General features: G+C 50.5%; 1 protein-coding gene across 4 annotated transcripts in view; it reads left to right on the forward strand.

Moving 5' to 3' along the window:
- kalrna (kalirin RhoGEF kinase a) overlaps positions 1-15,133 on the forward strand; it is a 147,866-nt gene that overhangs the window by 61,443 nt on the left and 71,290 nt on the right. For all 4 annotated transcript variants that reach the window (XM_076875398.1, XM_076875397.1, XM_076875399.1 and 1 more), the window contains exons 15-19: positions 6,875-7,066; positions 7,191-7,360; positions 12,541-12,715; positions 12,957-13,209; positions 14,173-14,339. In XM_076875398.1, the coding sequence (XP_076731513.1) occupies positions 6,875-7,066; positions 7,191-7,360; positions 12,541-12,715; positions 12,957-13,209; positions 14,173-14,339 (957 nt within the window). The remainder of the gene's footprint in view (positions 1-6,874; positions 7,067-7,190; positions 7,361-12,540; positions 12,716-12,956; positions 13,210-14,172; positions 14,340-15,133) is intronic.

Consider the following 15,133-nt stretch of genomic DNA (forward strand, 5'->3'; position numbering starts at 1 on the left):
ACTGCAGGCGAAAGCGCATCAAATCCGATTTTTCTGACCCTGTGCGACCATCTATCCGATCATGGTGTGACAGTGTGAACGGCACAAAGCCGATATTTTCAAATCCGATCTGGGTCACTTTTGTATGTGGTCCTGAATCCGATACATATCCGATGTTTCAGAAAGCGTTTGATGGTCAAGTCGTATTAAATCCGTCTTTTACGTCACTGACAGAAGACAGACGCCAATTATCAGCGCCGGAGAAGACATCACGAACACTTCCTGGCCATCCAGTGAAACTGTTGGGAAGACAACGTTGGAGAAACGTGAACATTTTATTTGTCTCTGCAGATTCTGACAGAAATCTGCAGCTATCCTTTGAAGCAGCGCTCCTCTAAAACAGCAATAAGGATCATTATTAGGTTATCGACATTATTATGTAAATAACAAAATAACTTGGGGAAAATTGGGAAACGTGAAGTCTGAAGTCTTTACATTAAGGCCATCAGTCAAACATACTGTTGTAAAAAAATCGGATTTGATCAAAAAATCGGATTTGATCAAAAAATCGGAATTGAGCATTAAGACCTGCAGTGTGAACATAGCCTCTGTGTGGGAGCATTTATTGTGTCGGACCATCAGTCGACCTTTTGTCCAGCTCTCTGTGGGGGTTGGAGCCCCTCCACACTGTAGGGTGAGACGCGGGTCCACCCTGTGCAGTCATAAAGCTAACACAGAGAAACAGTCGCACACATATGAACACCTGCAGAATCACAGCGTGTAACCTAAATGCATAGTTAAGCTCCTAAGACCTGAGTGCATTTTTAATTTCTCTGTGCCGTTTGGGCTGATGGGCACCTGATGAATGTAAAAACAAAGAATCACCTGATTTTTTATTTTTTTTACCTGATATTTGTTTCTGATAAAAATGAGATCCACATAAGAGGACATTAGTCTGTGGCAGTGTAATGTCCTCGTAAGTGGACATCAGGCCCTTGCAGAGACACTGCACATTAGTGGCAAAACACCAGGACCTGAAAAATTCAAAGAACAAAGGTTACGCCCTCTTCTATAAATGTATAAGGAATCTTCTGAAGGTGATTACATAATGGTTTTATTCAAAGTTTCTTACATAATATAAGAATTACTACACATAATGTCAGAAAACTGATACTAAAGATACTTGGATATCATTGGATGCTAAACAGGCCTTCGATAGAACTGAACGGCCTGTTCCATCTAATGTGGTTCCCAGATTGGGTTTTGGTTTGTGTTTCTCAAGAGGATCAGAATCTTATACACAGAGCCGATTGGCAGGCATAACAAATGGAATGACTTCTAAACCAATAACAGCGACCTGCCCAACAAGGGTGCCCTCCTCCACCAGTGCTGTTGGCCCTCGGCCTGGAGCACTGAGAGTACACCGAGCTTTGACTGGGATCCAATGAATGACAAGTGCATCTTATATATCTCTACCCCGATGATGTTCTCCTCTTCTTATCAAATCTGGCAGTATCTAAATACATCAAAATGGCGCCGGTGAGGTCGGCTGCCGTGCTGGATGCTCTGCCCTAACTTCTCCACTTTTTGCAGTTTTTCGTCACTTTTTGCTATATCTGCGATAATCTTGCATGGGCATCATGCAAAACACACAAATCCGCTACAGTAGAGACATTCTGGTTTCTATTGGTCTGCAATACGCGAACATTTCACCATGTTTAACTCCGGACCCAAACTGGCCAAAGGAGATCCTGAGAGAGAACAAAGGACGCGGCCCTAAGCGACGGCCTCGAGGTAAAAGAGCCGGCATCAGGAACAGGCTACGGGCTCGCGCACACCGCGCACCCATGCCCAGTATCCTGCTAGCCAATGTTCAATCCATCGAGAACAAGCTTGATGACCTCAAAGCCAGAATCAAGTTCCAGGGAGACATTCGGGACTGCAGCCTCCTCTGCTTCACTGAGACTTGGCTGAACCCAGCGATACCAGACCACGCCGTGCAGCCGACGGGGTTCTTTTCGGTTTACCGCATGGACAGGACAATGGAGTCGGGGAAGAAAAGAGGTGGTGGAGTGTGTTTGATGGTGAACAACAGATGGTGCGACAGCACAAACATCTCCCCACTCACACGCTCTTGCTCGCCCAATCTGGAGCTTTTGATCGTTAAGTGTCGCCCTTTCTATCTCCCTCGGGAATTCACTGCGGTCATTGCCTGCACTGTTTACATTCCGCCTCACGCGGACTCGGACACTGCCTTATGTGAGCTACATGAGGCTCTCACACATCAACAAACACTTCACCAAGATGCCGCACTCATTGTTATGGGAGATTTTAACAGAGTGAATCTCAAACGGACATTTCACAACCTTCACCAGCACATCAACTGCCCCACCCGGGGCACGAGGACATTAGACCACTGCTACACCCCGTTCAAGAACTGTTACAAGGCTCAGCCCCTGCCGGCATTTGGAAAATCAGACCATGCCGCCATCTTCCTCATGCCTGCTTACAAACAAAGGCTAAAGCAGCAACCACCAATCAGGAGGGAGGTCGCTCGCTGGACGGACCAATCGGTGGCCGCGCTGCAGGACGCACTGGATGACGCAGACTGGGACATGTTTCGGCGCGGCTCTGATGACATCAACATGTTTACGGAAGCGGTTGTGGGATTTATCGGGAAACTAGCGGACGACACAGCAGAAAGAACTATCATCCGAACGTTTCCCAACCAGAAGCCGTGGGTGGATAAAAACATCCGCGACGCTCTGAGATCACGCACCGCTGCCTACAATGAAGGGCTTGTCTCCGGTAATATGGACCTATACAAGGCTGCGTCCTACAACGTGCGCAGCGCGGTCCGAAAGGCAAAGCAGAGCTACGGGGAAAAACTAGAGTCACAGCTATGACAGTGCGACTCTAGGAGCCTGTGGAAAGGACTGCGGACTATAACGGACTATAAACGACCAGCTTCTTCAATGATGAATGCCGATGCTTCACTGGCTGATGAGCTGAACACGTTTTATGCTCGCTTCGACGCCGCAGCAATTAAAACAACAAACGGCTGCGCGCGCTCGGAGTGCACCAGTGAAGAAAATGCATTCGTCATCACAGAGCATGCCGTGAGGAACACCTTCAGGAGGGTGAACACCAGGAAGGCAGCAGGACCAGATGCAATCCCTGGCCGGGTCCTTAGAGCCTGCGCTGATCAACTAGCACCGGTGTTCACGGAGATCTTCAACCTCTCCCTGGCCCAAGCTGTGGTTCCCACGTGCTTCAAACGGTCCATTATTTTCCTTGTTCCAAAGAAACAACAGCCCGCTTGCCACAATGACTACCGTCCAGTAGCACTGACTTCAATTGTGATGAAGTGTTTTGAAAGACTGATGAGAGATCACATCACTTCTTCACTTCCTCCCACCATCGACTCACTTCAGTTTGCTTACCGGACTAATCGTTCCACAGACGATGCCATATCTCACCTGCTCCACACATCCCTGAGTCACCTGGACACTGGCAGAGGGAATTATGTTAGGATGCTGTTCGTGGACTACAGTTCAGCATTCAACACAATAATTCCCTCTAAGCTTTTCACCAAGTTGACGGATCTAGGACTCAGCTCATCACTGTGTCAGTGGATCCTCAACTTCCTCACAGACAGACCCCAATCAGTGAAGGTGGGAAAACAAGTCTCCCCCTCCATCTCACTCAGCACTGGAGTGCCTCAGGGCTGTGTTTTAAGCCCCCTGCTGTACTCACTGTACACTTATGACTGTGTAGCCACATCCGACACCACCTCCATTGTCAAGTTTGCTGACGACACTGCTGTTGTGGGCCTGATCTCCGACAACATCGAGACGGCCTACCTGGAGGAGATTAGGAACCTGGAGACCTGGTGCCAGGAGAATAACCTCCTCCTAAACGTCAGCAAGACTAAGGAGCTGATCGTGGACTTCACTACAAAGCAGGCGAGGAATTACAAACCCCTCATCATCAGTGGCACGCCAGTGGAGAGAGTGGACAGTTTCCGATACCTGGGTGTCCACATCACTCAGGACCTGTCATGGTCCTGTCACATCAACACCCTGGTTAAGAAAGCCCGTCAGCGTCTCTTCTTCCTCAGAAGACTTAGAGACTTCCATCTGCCACTGAAGGTGCTCAAGAACTTCTACTCCTGCACCATCGAGAGCGTCCTGACGGCAAACATCTGCACCTGGTTTGGGAACAGCACCAAGCAGGACAGACGAGATCTGCAAAGGGTGGTGCGCTCGGCAGAACGCATCATTCAATCAGAGCTCCCTGACCTGCTGTCCATCTACACCAAGCGGTGCAAGTCCAAAGCTAGGAAGATTATGATGGACCTCTCCCATCCCAACAATGGACTCTTCTCACTGTTGAGGTCTGGGAAGCGCTTCCACTCCCTTAAGGCCAAAACAGAGAGAATGAGGAGGAGCTTCTTCCCCCAGGCTATTCGGGGCCTGAACCAGGTGTAGGACTGGACTCTCCCACACACGTCACTATAAGACTGGACTCTCCCACACGTCACCACACGCACCACCACACATTTCCTATAATCCTATAATTCCTATAATTTATAATCCTTATCTTTATAATCTCTTCTGCTATTTGCACATTCTTTACTGTAAATTCCTAAGTTAATTTGTAAATTTTTGTAGTAAATTGTAAATATTGTAAAACTTTTCTTTCGTCATTTAATGGTCGGGCATTGTACAGCTACAAGCATTTCACCCCCATGTCATACTGTGTATGGTTGTGTGTGTGTGACAAATAAAATTTGAATTTGAATTTGAATTTGATTTGAAATTTGATCTTCAACCTCATAAAACAAAGTGATGCATTTGGACAGTTTTCGGAATAAATTATACAAAATCATGAGTGGTTAGCACTGTTGCCTCACAGCAAGAAGGTCCTGAGTTCAATTCCAGCATCAGGTCTTTCTGTGTGGAGTTTGCATGTTCTCCCTGCTGTGTGGCTGCTCTCCGGGTACTCCAGCTTCCTCCCACAGTCCAAAGACATGCAGTTAGTGGGGCTAGGTTATTGGTTACTCTGAAGTGCCCATAGGTGTGAGTGTAAGTGTGAATGTTGTCTGTGTCTTGGTGTTACGGTGTGAACACACCGTTAGCCCTGCAGCAGACTGGCGACCTGTCCAGGGCGTACCCCGCCTCTCACCCTGAAACAGCTGGGATAGACTCCCCACGACCCTGGAAAAGGATAAGTGGAAGAGAACGGACGGATCAATGTTATATTTACATCAAGAGGAAAGAGATTCTCAAATAACAAAATCACTGTTTAAAAATGCAAAAGGAGGATTCATGTTTTGATTCATGTTCATGATTTTTTAAGAATTAAACCCGATATAAAAACAACCATTTGAACATTTTAAGGATTCACCAAACCGTGTTTTCTCACCAGTCTATCCTGATGCAATAATGCATCCTTTTCAGCAGGAAGAGCTTTAGGAGCCTTTAAACTATGGGCGAGTAAAGGCTTCAGAACATAGCAGCTCTTCATTCAAACAGCGCCCGTATGATCGGCTGTGTCTAAACTTTGATATCTCTAAGAAGCTCTTTTTTCAAATCCCTGCAGTTGAGACAGTTTATTTAAACCAAACATCAGTCGTTCACATCTGAACCACAGCTCCTACACCGTGAAGACCAAACGATAAAGAAAGACACATTTCAGTGTTTATAATGTAACTGCTGCCTTTGACCAAGAGTCTGTCAGTAACAGGTTACAGGCAATGAAAACTGATATTAAGATGTTTAAACGCCCGGGAACAATCCGTTCACACAAGACTGAGATGATTACAGGAGTCAATGACAATGAGACCTTACCCCTGAAAACTGAATTGGTGGTCTCCTGATATTCCTGATGTTTGTTTGAAGTATTTGGGTACTTTGTGTCAGTGTGTGTGAGACTGTCCGGAGCTCCACAAATCCTGACAGATGCTAGTGCAGACGTTGTTGGGTCTTTGGTTCCAGCTCCTGTGAACCTCGAGTTGAGTTCTTCTGATATATTTGAGTTTTGTGGTTTTCCTTCATTATGATTCATGCTTTGCCTCCGTGTCGTGCCCACGTGTCTCAGGTCGGCATCTCTGTGTTTCCTGTTTTATTTTGACAGTCTTTGTTGAGCTTCCCTCTGTCTCCTCACTCTTAATTTGTCCCAGCTGTTTCCCCATGTGGTTCCACTTCCCGATCACCTCCTGTCTGTGTATATTGTGCGAGTTTCCCCCTGACCTTTGCTGCACTGCGAGATTTCTTATGTCAACATTTCCAAGGTTTTCCTAGTGATCCGGGTTTTGTGTTTATGTATAAGTTCTTCCCAGTGTCGGTGTTTCTCAGTTTGTAAGTGTGCCTTAATAAACGGCACGCCCTCAGTTTCTCTCAGTCTGTGTCCTGTGGTCGGCGTTTGGTTCCTCACACAAAACACATGATCTGTCTCCGGGTATCGTGACAGTTGGAGTACAGGTGGTGCAAACACTGTCTGCTGGGCATCTACCCAGAGAGCCCTGCTTCATCAATATGTATTGATTTTTGGACTTTTAGGGGCTGGAAGAATCAATCATTGGAGACAAAAGGAAAAGTGGTCACATGTTATGTTGGACAAACTGACCTGGACTGTCAGAGGAAAGGCAGAGGGTTTGAAAAAGTATGGAGACTGTGATTGGACAGCAGTGCAGAATTCAATTGTTGGTCTGTATCTGAATGTGTTTGCTCAGGGCGACTGTTTAAAACGCTGGAAATGTCGATAAAAACATTGAAGTATAAAAACCGGAAAACTGCACCAAAAAACGGTTGCGCTCAGCTTTTTGGTATCGTGCACTGCCAGCTGTGGTTCATTATACCAAACTAAGGGAATGTTTCTCTCTACCTTGCAGAACACTTACACCAATGCAGACAAGCTGCTGGAGGCAGCCGAGCAGCTTGCGCAGACAGGAGAGTGTGACCCGGAGGAAATCTACAAGGCAGCTAGACACCTGGAAGTGCGAATCCAGGACTTTGTCCGCCGGGTGGAACACAGGAAGCTGCTGCTTGACATGTCTGTCTCCTTCCACACACACACTAAGGAGGTGGGGACAGTTTTGCTATTTATTCCATGTAGAGACAGGTGATAGATGTGTGTTGAAGCATCAGCCTGAAGTTATTCACTCTCTTTGCATTGACGATCATTTCTGTCTGCGTGTCTGCATCCAGCTATGGTCGTGGATGGAGGAGCTGCAGAAGCAGCTGCTGGACGATGTGTGCTGCGATTCTGTGGACTCAGTTCAGACTCTGATCCAGCAGTTCCAGCAGCAGCAAACAGCCACACTGGAGGCAACGCTCAATGTGATTAAAGAGGGAGAGGAACTAATGCAGCAGCTGAGGTAACAGTCATACTCTTCTTATTGTGGCAGTATTAGAGCGAAAGAGAGAAGCTGACACCAACTAACAACTGAAGTAGTGAAATGAGGATTTCTAAAGTTAATAGAGCATCTCAGATTGTAGCATCAATACTGCAAATGTCATAAAAACACACAGACACATAAATACTACACAAAATGTTCAATCAAAGCACAATAACAGAAACAGTGATAGCAGCAGAAACAGGAGGGGTGGAGCAGTGAGTTCAGGGGTGGTGTCAGGACCCGCACAGCTGATCTCCATCCATCCTGTCGGACACCGGGACAGGACAACAGACAAGTGTTGGACTAACTGGAGCATCCAGCTGGAAAGCTGTAAAAGTGAACTGGTTGGAAGAAACCAGTAAAAGAAAAAACGATCATTTTGAGAAAAAAGCTGAAATGATCTTTGGGGGAAAGTCCAGAGTTTACAGTTGATTTATAAAATGCCTCTTTACTGCAGGAGGGTGGAACTGCTGTGCCTTTGCATCTGTCCAGTACCAGCCGTTCATGTCCCGTCTTCATACTGATCAGCACTCTGTGTTTATGTGCTAATGAAACATCATTTCCTTCCTGTGAAATGCACTATACACAGGTACACACACACACAGGTCTTTATCACCAGCTTCCACATTTATTCATAGTTTTCCCAGGTTATGATATGAACACAGTCTGACAGCTGTCGGTCCCAGCTGATTTCCCTCTCCCTCCGCTCCTCCGGCCGTCCGGCCGACCCTACACCCCCCCCCCCTTGGGGCGCGGGCAGGATGCGATAGCCGCCGTCTTCTCCACCTGTGGACGCACCTGCCGGCCCCCCAAGTGGTACCCCAGATACTGTACCTCCCTCCGTCCAACCGCACACTTCTTCGGGTTGGCCATGAGCCCCGCCCTCCTCAGGGACTCCAGGACCGCGGCACATGCTCCGCCCAGGTGTCGCTGTGGATGATCACGTCATCCAGGTAGGCAGCAGCATATGCAACGTGCGGACGCAGCACCCGGTCCATGAGGCACTGAAAGGTGGCAGGGGCTCCGAACAAGCCGAACGGAAGCGTAACGAATTGGTACAACCCGTACGGAGTGGAGAAGGCCGTTTTCTCCTTGGACTCGGCAGACAAGGGAATCTGCCAATAGCCCTTGGTTAAATCCAGTGTCGTGAAAAAACGGGCCGTGCCCAGCCGATCCAGGAGCTCGTCGACCCGGGGCATGGGATAAGCATCAAAACGTGACACTTCATTCACCTTGCGATAGTCGACACAGAACCGTATAGACCCATCCTTCTTTACCACAAGAACGATGGGGCTACACCAGGCGCTGTGCGACTCTTCTATCACTCCCATTTTCAGCATTTCAGCCAATTCCCTCTGAACGATTTGCCGTTTATGCTCAGGAAGCCTGTAGGGCCGTGAACGCACCGTCACGCCAGGCTGCGTTACAAAATTATGCTCAATGACAGACGTTCGGCCGGGCAGGGGGGGGAACACATCTGCAAACCGCTGTTGTAACGCGACAACGTCCGCTCTCTGGGCCTGTGTGAGATGGTCATCACAAGGGAGGGAGGCAGGAATGATGGAATTTGGCACCTCCGGCCCCAACTCATCTCTCTCCTTAACCAGGCTCACCAGAGAAGCGGTTTCAACCTCTCTCCACTCTTTAAGGAGATTGAGGTGATAAATCTGCGTGGCCCCTCCCCTGTCCGACCGAGTGACCTCATAGTCAACGTCCCCAACTCGCCGTGTGACCACAAAGGGTCCTTGCCACTTGGCGAGCAACTTCGAGCTGGAAGAAGGGAGTAACACAAGCACTTTGTCTCCCGGTGAAAATTGCCTGAGTCTAGCCCCTCTGTCGTACAGGCGCTGCTGACGCTGTTGAGCCTGGAGCAAATTCTCCCGTGACAACCTCCCCAAAGTGTGGAGTTTTGCTCTCAGGTCCAACACGTACTGTATCTCATTTTTGGCGGGGCTCGGACCGTCCTCCCAGCTTTCTTTAATCAGGTCGAGCACCCCACGCGGCTTCCTGCCGAACAGTAGTTCAAAGGAAGAAAATCCCGTGGAGGCCTGGGGCACCTCCCGCACTGCAAATAACAGAGGGTCTAGCCAGCGATCCCAATTGCGTTCATCCTCGTTAATGAACTTACGAATCATGGACTTTAAAGTCTTATTCAGCCGCTCCACCAGCCCATCCGTCTGAGGGTGGTAGACGCTGGTCCGAATAGATTTAATGCCCAGTAATTCGTACAGTTCCTGCAGTGTACGAGACATGAACGACGTGCCCTGGTCAGTCAGTATCTCTTTCGGGATTCCGACTCGGGAGATGACCTGAAACAGTGCCTGGGCCACACTCTTAGCCGAGATGGTGCGCAGCGGAACTGCTTCCGGGTACCGCGTTGCATAATCCACCAGGACTAATACAAAGCGGTAGCCGCGTGCACTCCGATGAAACGGCCCGATGAGGTCCATGCCAATGCGCTCAAACGGGACCTCTATGAGTGGGAGCGGGCGCAAAGGCGCTCTTAGTATGGCCGGTTGATTAACAAGTTGGCAGTCCGGGCAGGACGCGCACCAACGGCGCACATCCGCTCGGATGCCCGGCCAATAAAATCGGGCTGTTATTCGCTCCAGAGTTTTTTCGTATCCCATATGCCCTGCCATGGGGTCATAATGAGCCACCTGGAAAATCGTTTCCCGGCGGCCCTGCGGCACCAACAACTGGGTGTGAGTCTCCTCCGTGCGAGTGTCACGACTCACTCGATATAGCCTATCTTTTGATAAAATGAAGCGCGGGTAGGTCCGCACGGCTTCAGGGCGCACCACGTGACCATCAATCTCAATCACCTGGTCAAAGGCTGAGCGTAGGGTGCCATCACGAGACTGCTCCAGTGGGAAATCACCCGTGGGGGAAACCTCCGGAGCCGGCGGGGCTTCCCATGAAGGACCCGCCGTCTCCCCCTCCCCGGAGTCAGTGTCGGATCACCCCGCGTCACCGCTGAGCGCCGCGCAGACACTACATGCTACTAACGGTTGTGATTGCATCCCCGCATACTGTCCCAACAGATGAAGAAACCCCGGCCAATTTGTGCCCAGAATTAGGGGATGGAACAGGCGCGGGCTAACCGCAGCCGTTACTCTATGCGTTTTGCCCTTATACTTTAATAACAGCGGCACTATGGGATACCTGTGAACATCACCATGAACACACTTCACCTCCACCCATTCTGCCTCCAGCAATGCCCCGGGGCGAACCAAGCCTTGGTGCACGAGGGTCTGCGTGCAGCCCGTGTCCACCAAAGCATGGTGTATACCCCCTCGAGTCCTTACCGGAATGCTGTATGTCCCTCCTGGACCGGGAGAGGGTGCTGGGACACCGGCAACGCGGAACACCTGCCCCACTTCCATCAGAGGACAGTCCCTCCTCAGGTGTCCCAGTTGCCCGCACTTCCAGCACTCCTGCCCCGGTGTCTGTGCTGCTCTCCGTGGCTCAGGGGCGGCACTGCTCATGTCTGATCCCCGGGAAGGCACAAACGCAGCAAAAGGATTAGTGGGGCTCAGCGCCGGCGCCCGCTCTGCCTGCCCTGGCGCAGGTACCCGGCGCCTCGGTGCCGGCACTGGGGCTTGTTTGCTCGGCCTCCGGCCGCTGTCCCCGGGCTCCCCTGCTTTAGCGGCAAGGTGGTCCTCCGCCAACATTACCGCCACCTCCAGACTCGCGGGACGGTGGCACCTGACCCATCTCGCCGTCTCCGCAGGCAGCCCCTCCACGAACTGCTCCAGCACCACCTTGTCCACCAGCAGCGTCTCGCCCTCTGACGATCCCGGCTGCAGCCAGCGCACCGCCGCGTCATGCAGCTGCCGGGCCCAAGCAAACGGCCAATCCGCCGCGGCTAGCCGACAGGCCCGGAACCGCCGGCGATGATCCTCAGCGGTGAGCCCCAACCTGTCCACCACCGCCCGGCTCACGTCCTGGAAGCTGCTCCTCGAGGTCGGCGGCAGACTCAGGGCCGCCGTCTGAGCCTCCCCCGACAGCAGAGGAAGCAAACGCGGAGCCCACTCCCCCTGCGGCCACTGGCAGGCCTCCGCCGTGGCACGAAAAGTCTCCAGGAAAACCTGGGGGTCGTCCCCCATCCGGGGCATCGCCACCGACAGCGGCGGAGGCTTCGGCGGGGCAGCGGCTCCGACCAGCTGCTCCAGAACCAGAGTCTGCCGGTCCGCCTACTCCTGCAGCGCAGCCAGGTGAGCCCGCTGGGCCGCCGCTTGGTCTTGGCACATCTTCACCAGAAACTGCAAAGGCTGGGCGGGCGGCGCAGCCTGTGGGTCGGACATCCCCACGCCGGCCGGATCATGGGTTTCGGCACCACTTGTGAAATGCACTACACACAGGTACACACACACACAGGTCTTTATCACCAGCTTCCACATTTATTCATAGTTTTCCCAGGTTATGATATGAACACAGTCTGACAGCTGTCGGTCCCAGCTGATTTCCCTCTCCCTCCGCTCCTCTCCGTCTCACTATAAAAAGGGAAGGAAACCATTATCAGTCCAAATCGCCATCAGCTGTTCTCACCGGCATCTCCAGCACCGCCCCGTTGAGCCCACTGCACCACTCCTCCCCTGCAGCCGCGCCCGGGACCACACCTCCGCCACACTTCCTTACTCAAACCAACTGTGAAGCATGATTTCAGTAACTCAGAGGGAACAGCAGCCGCTTGTCTTGAAGCAACAGTGTCTTTACAGCTTTATTCTCCAAATGATCAATAATATTTTAATTAATACTCAGCCTATTTTATTTTTACTTGTATTTTTTTCTGTTCTGGCACTGGATATGAAATAACACGACACCACCACAAGGTTATAAACTCATAGTGCATCGTGCACAAGCACGAATGCTGGCGGTGCTTCGGTTACTCTGTAGGGTCTGCAAAGAGCTGCAGAAGCCTGGGAATGCGCTCACAAAGATAACAGACATGGCCGTGTGTGTGTGTGTGTGTGTGTGTGTGTGTGTGTGTGTGCTCTTCATCTACACACAGAGTGGAGCAGGCAGCATTCATGCTACTCTAAACACAGAGAAATATGACCTCTGTACTGGTGTTCTCAGGAGCACACGCATCCTCGAGTTTGGAGACGAGTTGGACCATTTTGAATCGTCTCCTCCTGTATCCTGTGTTTTTGCAGGGATGCAGCCATGTCCACCAATAAGACGCCACACTGCAGTTCCATTGCGCACATACAGGGTGTGCTGCAGCAGCTGGATGAAGCCCAGGGCCAGATGGAGGAGCTGTTCCATGAACGCAAAATCAAGCTGGACATCTTTCTGCAGCTTCGCATCTTTGAGCAGTACACGATAGAGGTCAGGCAAGAGGAATGTTGGCTCAGTGCGTACAGTTAACTAGACGTGATGTGTTAACGCCAATCAATGCGCTTTCTTTCACCGAGCAGAATAGAAAAACATATTTTGCTAATTTTGAGGTTTTGTCAGCAAGTCTGTCAGGACCAAGTGCTCAGATCAGCTGCTGGACCAGGTCTGGCTCTCGCTGTGTTCTGTTGTTCACTTGAATCTTTATGATTGCTCGCTTTTCCCGTTCTGGCAGGTCACGGCAGAACTAGACGCTTGGAACGAGGATCTGTCTCGTCAGCTGAATGACACCAGCCGCTCGGGCGCTAGCAGCGGCGGCAGCAGCGGGGGAGGCGGTGCCTCGTCCGCCGGCTCAGAGGATATCGGTCTGGCAGAACAGCGGCTGAAGCGGCACGCAGAGAGGAAAGCAGCCATGAACAACATGACCTATGAGGTGATGCAGCAGGGTCAAGATCTGCACCAGTACATCATGGAGGTCCAGGCTTCAGGTAAGGGACGCACACATGATTCCTCTATGAGCGCGCAGGAGTGAACCATGAGGTCTGAACTTGAATCTGACAGAGCCTTTCTGTGGCAGGTCCAGACTTTTTTATCCACTGCCTTTAGCGCACACTGAGCCACACACTTTTGTGCTCACAGCCTTAGTCCTTGTTGTTTTAGTCGTATTAATCTTTCTCTGTTATATTTGGATTCCATCATTGTTGTGCATTTGACTTTGGGAAAGCACTTTGTGCAGCATAACTAAACTTGACCTTGACACTAACAGAGTGCTACTCTGGTCCCAGGTGGGATCAGTCTCTCTGAATCGCCACACAAACTGAACGCTCTGTTTGAAGCCCAAAATCACTTTCAGTGAAAGTAAAAAGTTAAATGGGAATATAGCATCCTTAAGATGCAACATGGTGAATCTTTTCTGTTTGCAGCTATTCAGCAATTCATACTTTGTCACGTGGGCGATCGTGGCTCAGGAGTTGGCAGTTCGTCCTGTAATCGGAAGGTTGCCTGTTCGAGCCCCGGCTCCGACAGTCTCGGTCGTTGTGTCCTTGGGCACGATACTTCACCCGTTGCCTACTGGTGGTGGTCAGAGGGCCCGGTGGCGCCAGTGTCCGGCAGCCTCGCCTCTGTCAGTGCGCCCCAGGGTGGCTGTGGCTACAATGTAGCTGCCATCACCAGTGTGTGAATGTGTGGATGTGTAAAGTGCTTTAGGGACTAGTAAAGCACTATACAAACACAGGCCATTTACCATTATTTCTTATTTTTACCAAATGCATACAAATTACAAATGAATTGCCCTCTGGGGATAAATACAGTCTCTCTGATCCTGAAAACAGGGCTTGGCTTGTTTATCCTTTCTTAGATAGCAGCATTTCTCTGGTTTCTGAGGTTCTCCAAAACTTCCTTTACACTAATTTGTTGACATGACAGAAGCAGAACGTGTGTGTTTGTCACAGGAATCGAGCTGACGGGAGAGAAGGACTTGGACTTGGCCTCTCAGGTTCAGGAGCTGCTGGAGTTCCTGCATGAGAAGCAGCAGGAGGTGGAGGTCAACGTGCAGCACACGCACACGCGGCTGGAGCAGACTCTTCAGCTGCGCCACCTGCAGGGAGAAGTTAAACAGGTGAAGGCATGGCACTCACAGGGACGACTCCATCTTTAACCTACTTTGCTATGCAGCTTCAGTTTGTTGTCCCAGATCTAGAAAACATCGAGACTCAGAGAAAGCTGGATCCTAGTCCAACTAGAGCAACGTTGTTATCAACTGTTCTCGTTTTGAACAGGCTGCTCGATGTTGGAGAAGTGACAGGAACAACAGCCAGGCTGTGTGTGTAGACAGGAAACACACTGCTACTGCTGCAAATGGATACAGCTGAATCATTTATTAAGCTCATGCCAACGTGCTAATAACACGCAGGCACACACCCTCACTGCTATCCTGTCTGAGATCACTCGTCAGTAAAGTTCACAACCTTGAATAGATGAGGCACCTCGTCTGCCATGGCTAACGTCATCTTCCACAGGACCACTCTCACTCCAAACACACATAACACTCACAGGTTGTCATGTTTTGAGGCAACCTTGCGCGTCCCTGTGATTGGATTGAACCAACAGAATGGGGTTGGAGGCTGGCGCGCCTGAGCGAAATCACTCCCCCCTGCACGTAAATGATTGTTGTTGATGTGGATGTCGAGCTGTGAGCGGAGAGCTGCAGCCGGCGAGGGAAGATGTCACTGAGCGGTGAATCGGGGTCGGGCCGTGCCTCCTACCTGCCACAGTCACATGATGTCATGTGTTAGGTTTTGGGATGTGAACGCGTTGATTTCACCGTGTTACAAAGAAATGTAACCCGAGGAGCACATGCATGTCACAGGTGCATCAACACTAGTTGTTGTAAACTCTCAGAAGCTGTGTGTG

Source organism: Maylandia zebra, linkage group LG16 (assembly GCF_041146795.1).
Source record: "Maylandia zebra isolate NMK-2024a linkage group LG16, Mzebra_GT3a, whole genome shotgun sequence".
Taxonomy (NCBI): Eukaryota; Metazoa; Chordata; class Actinopteri; order Cichliformes; family Cichlidae; genus Maylandia; species Maylandia zebra.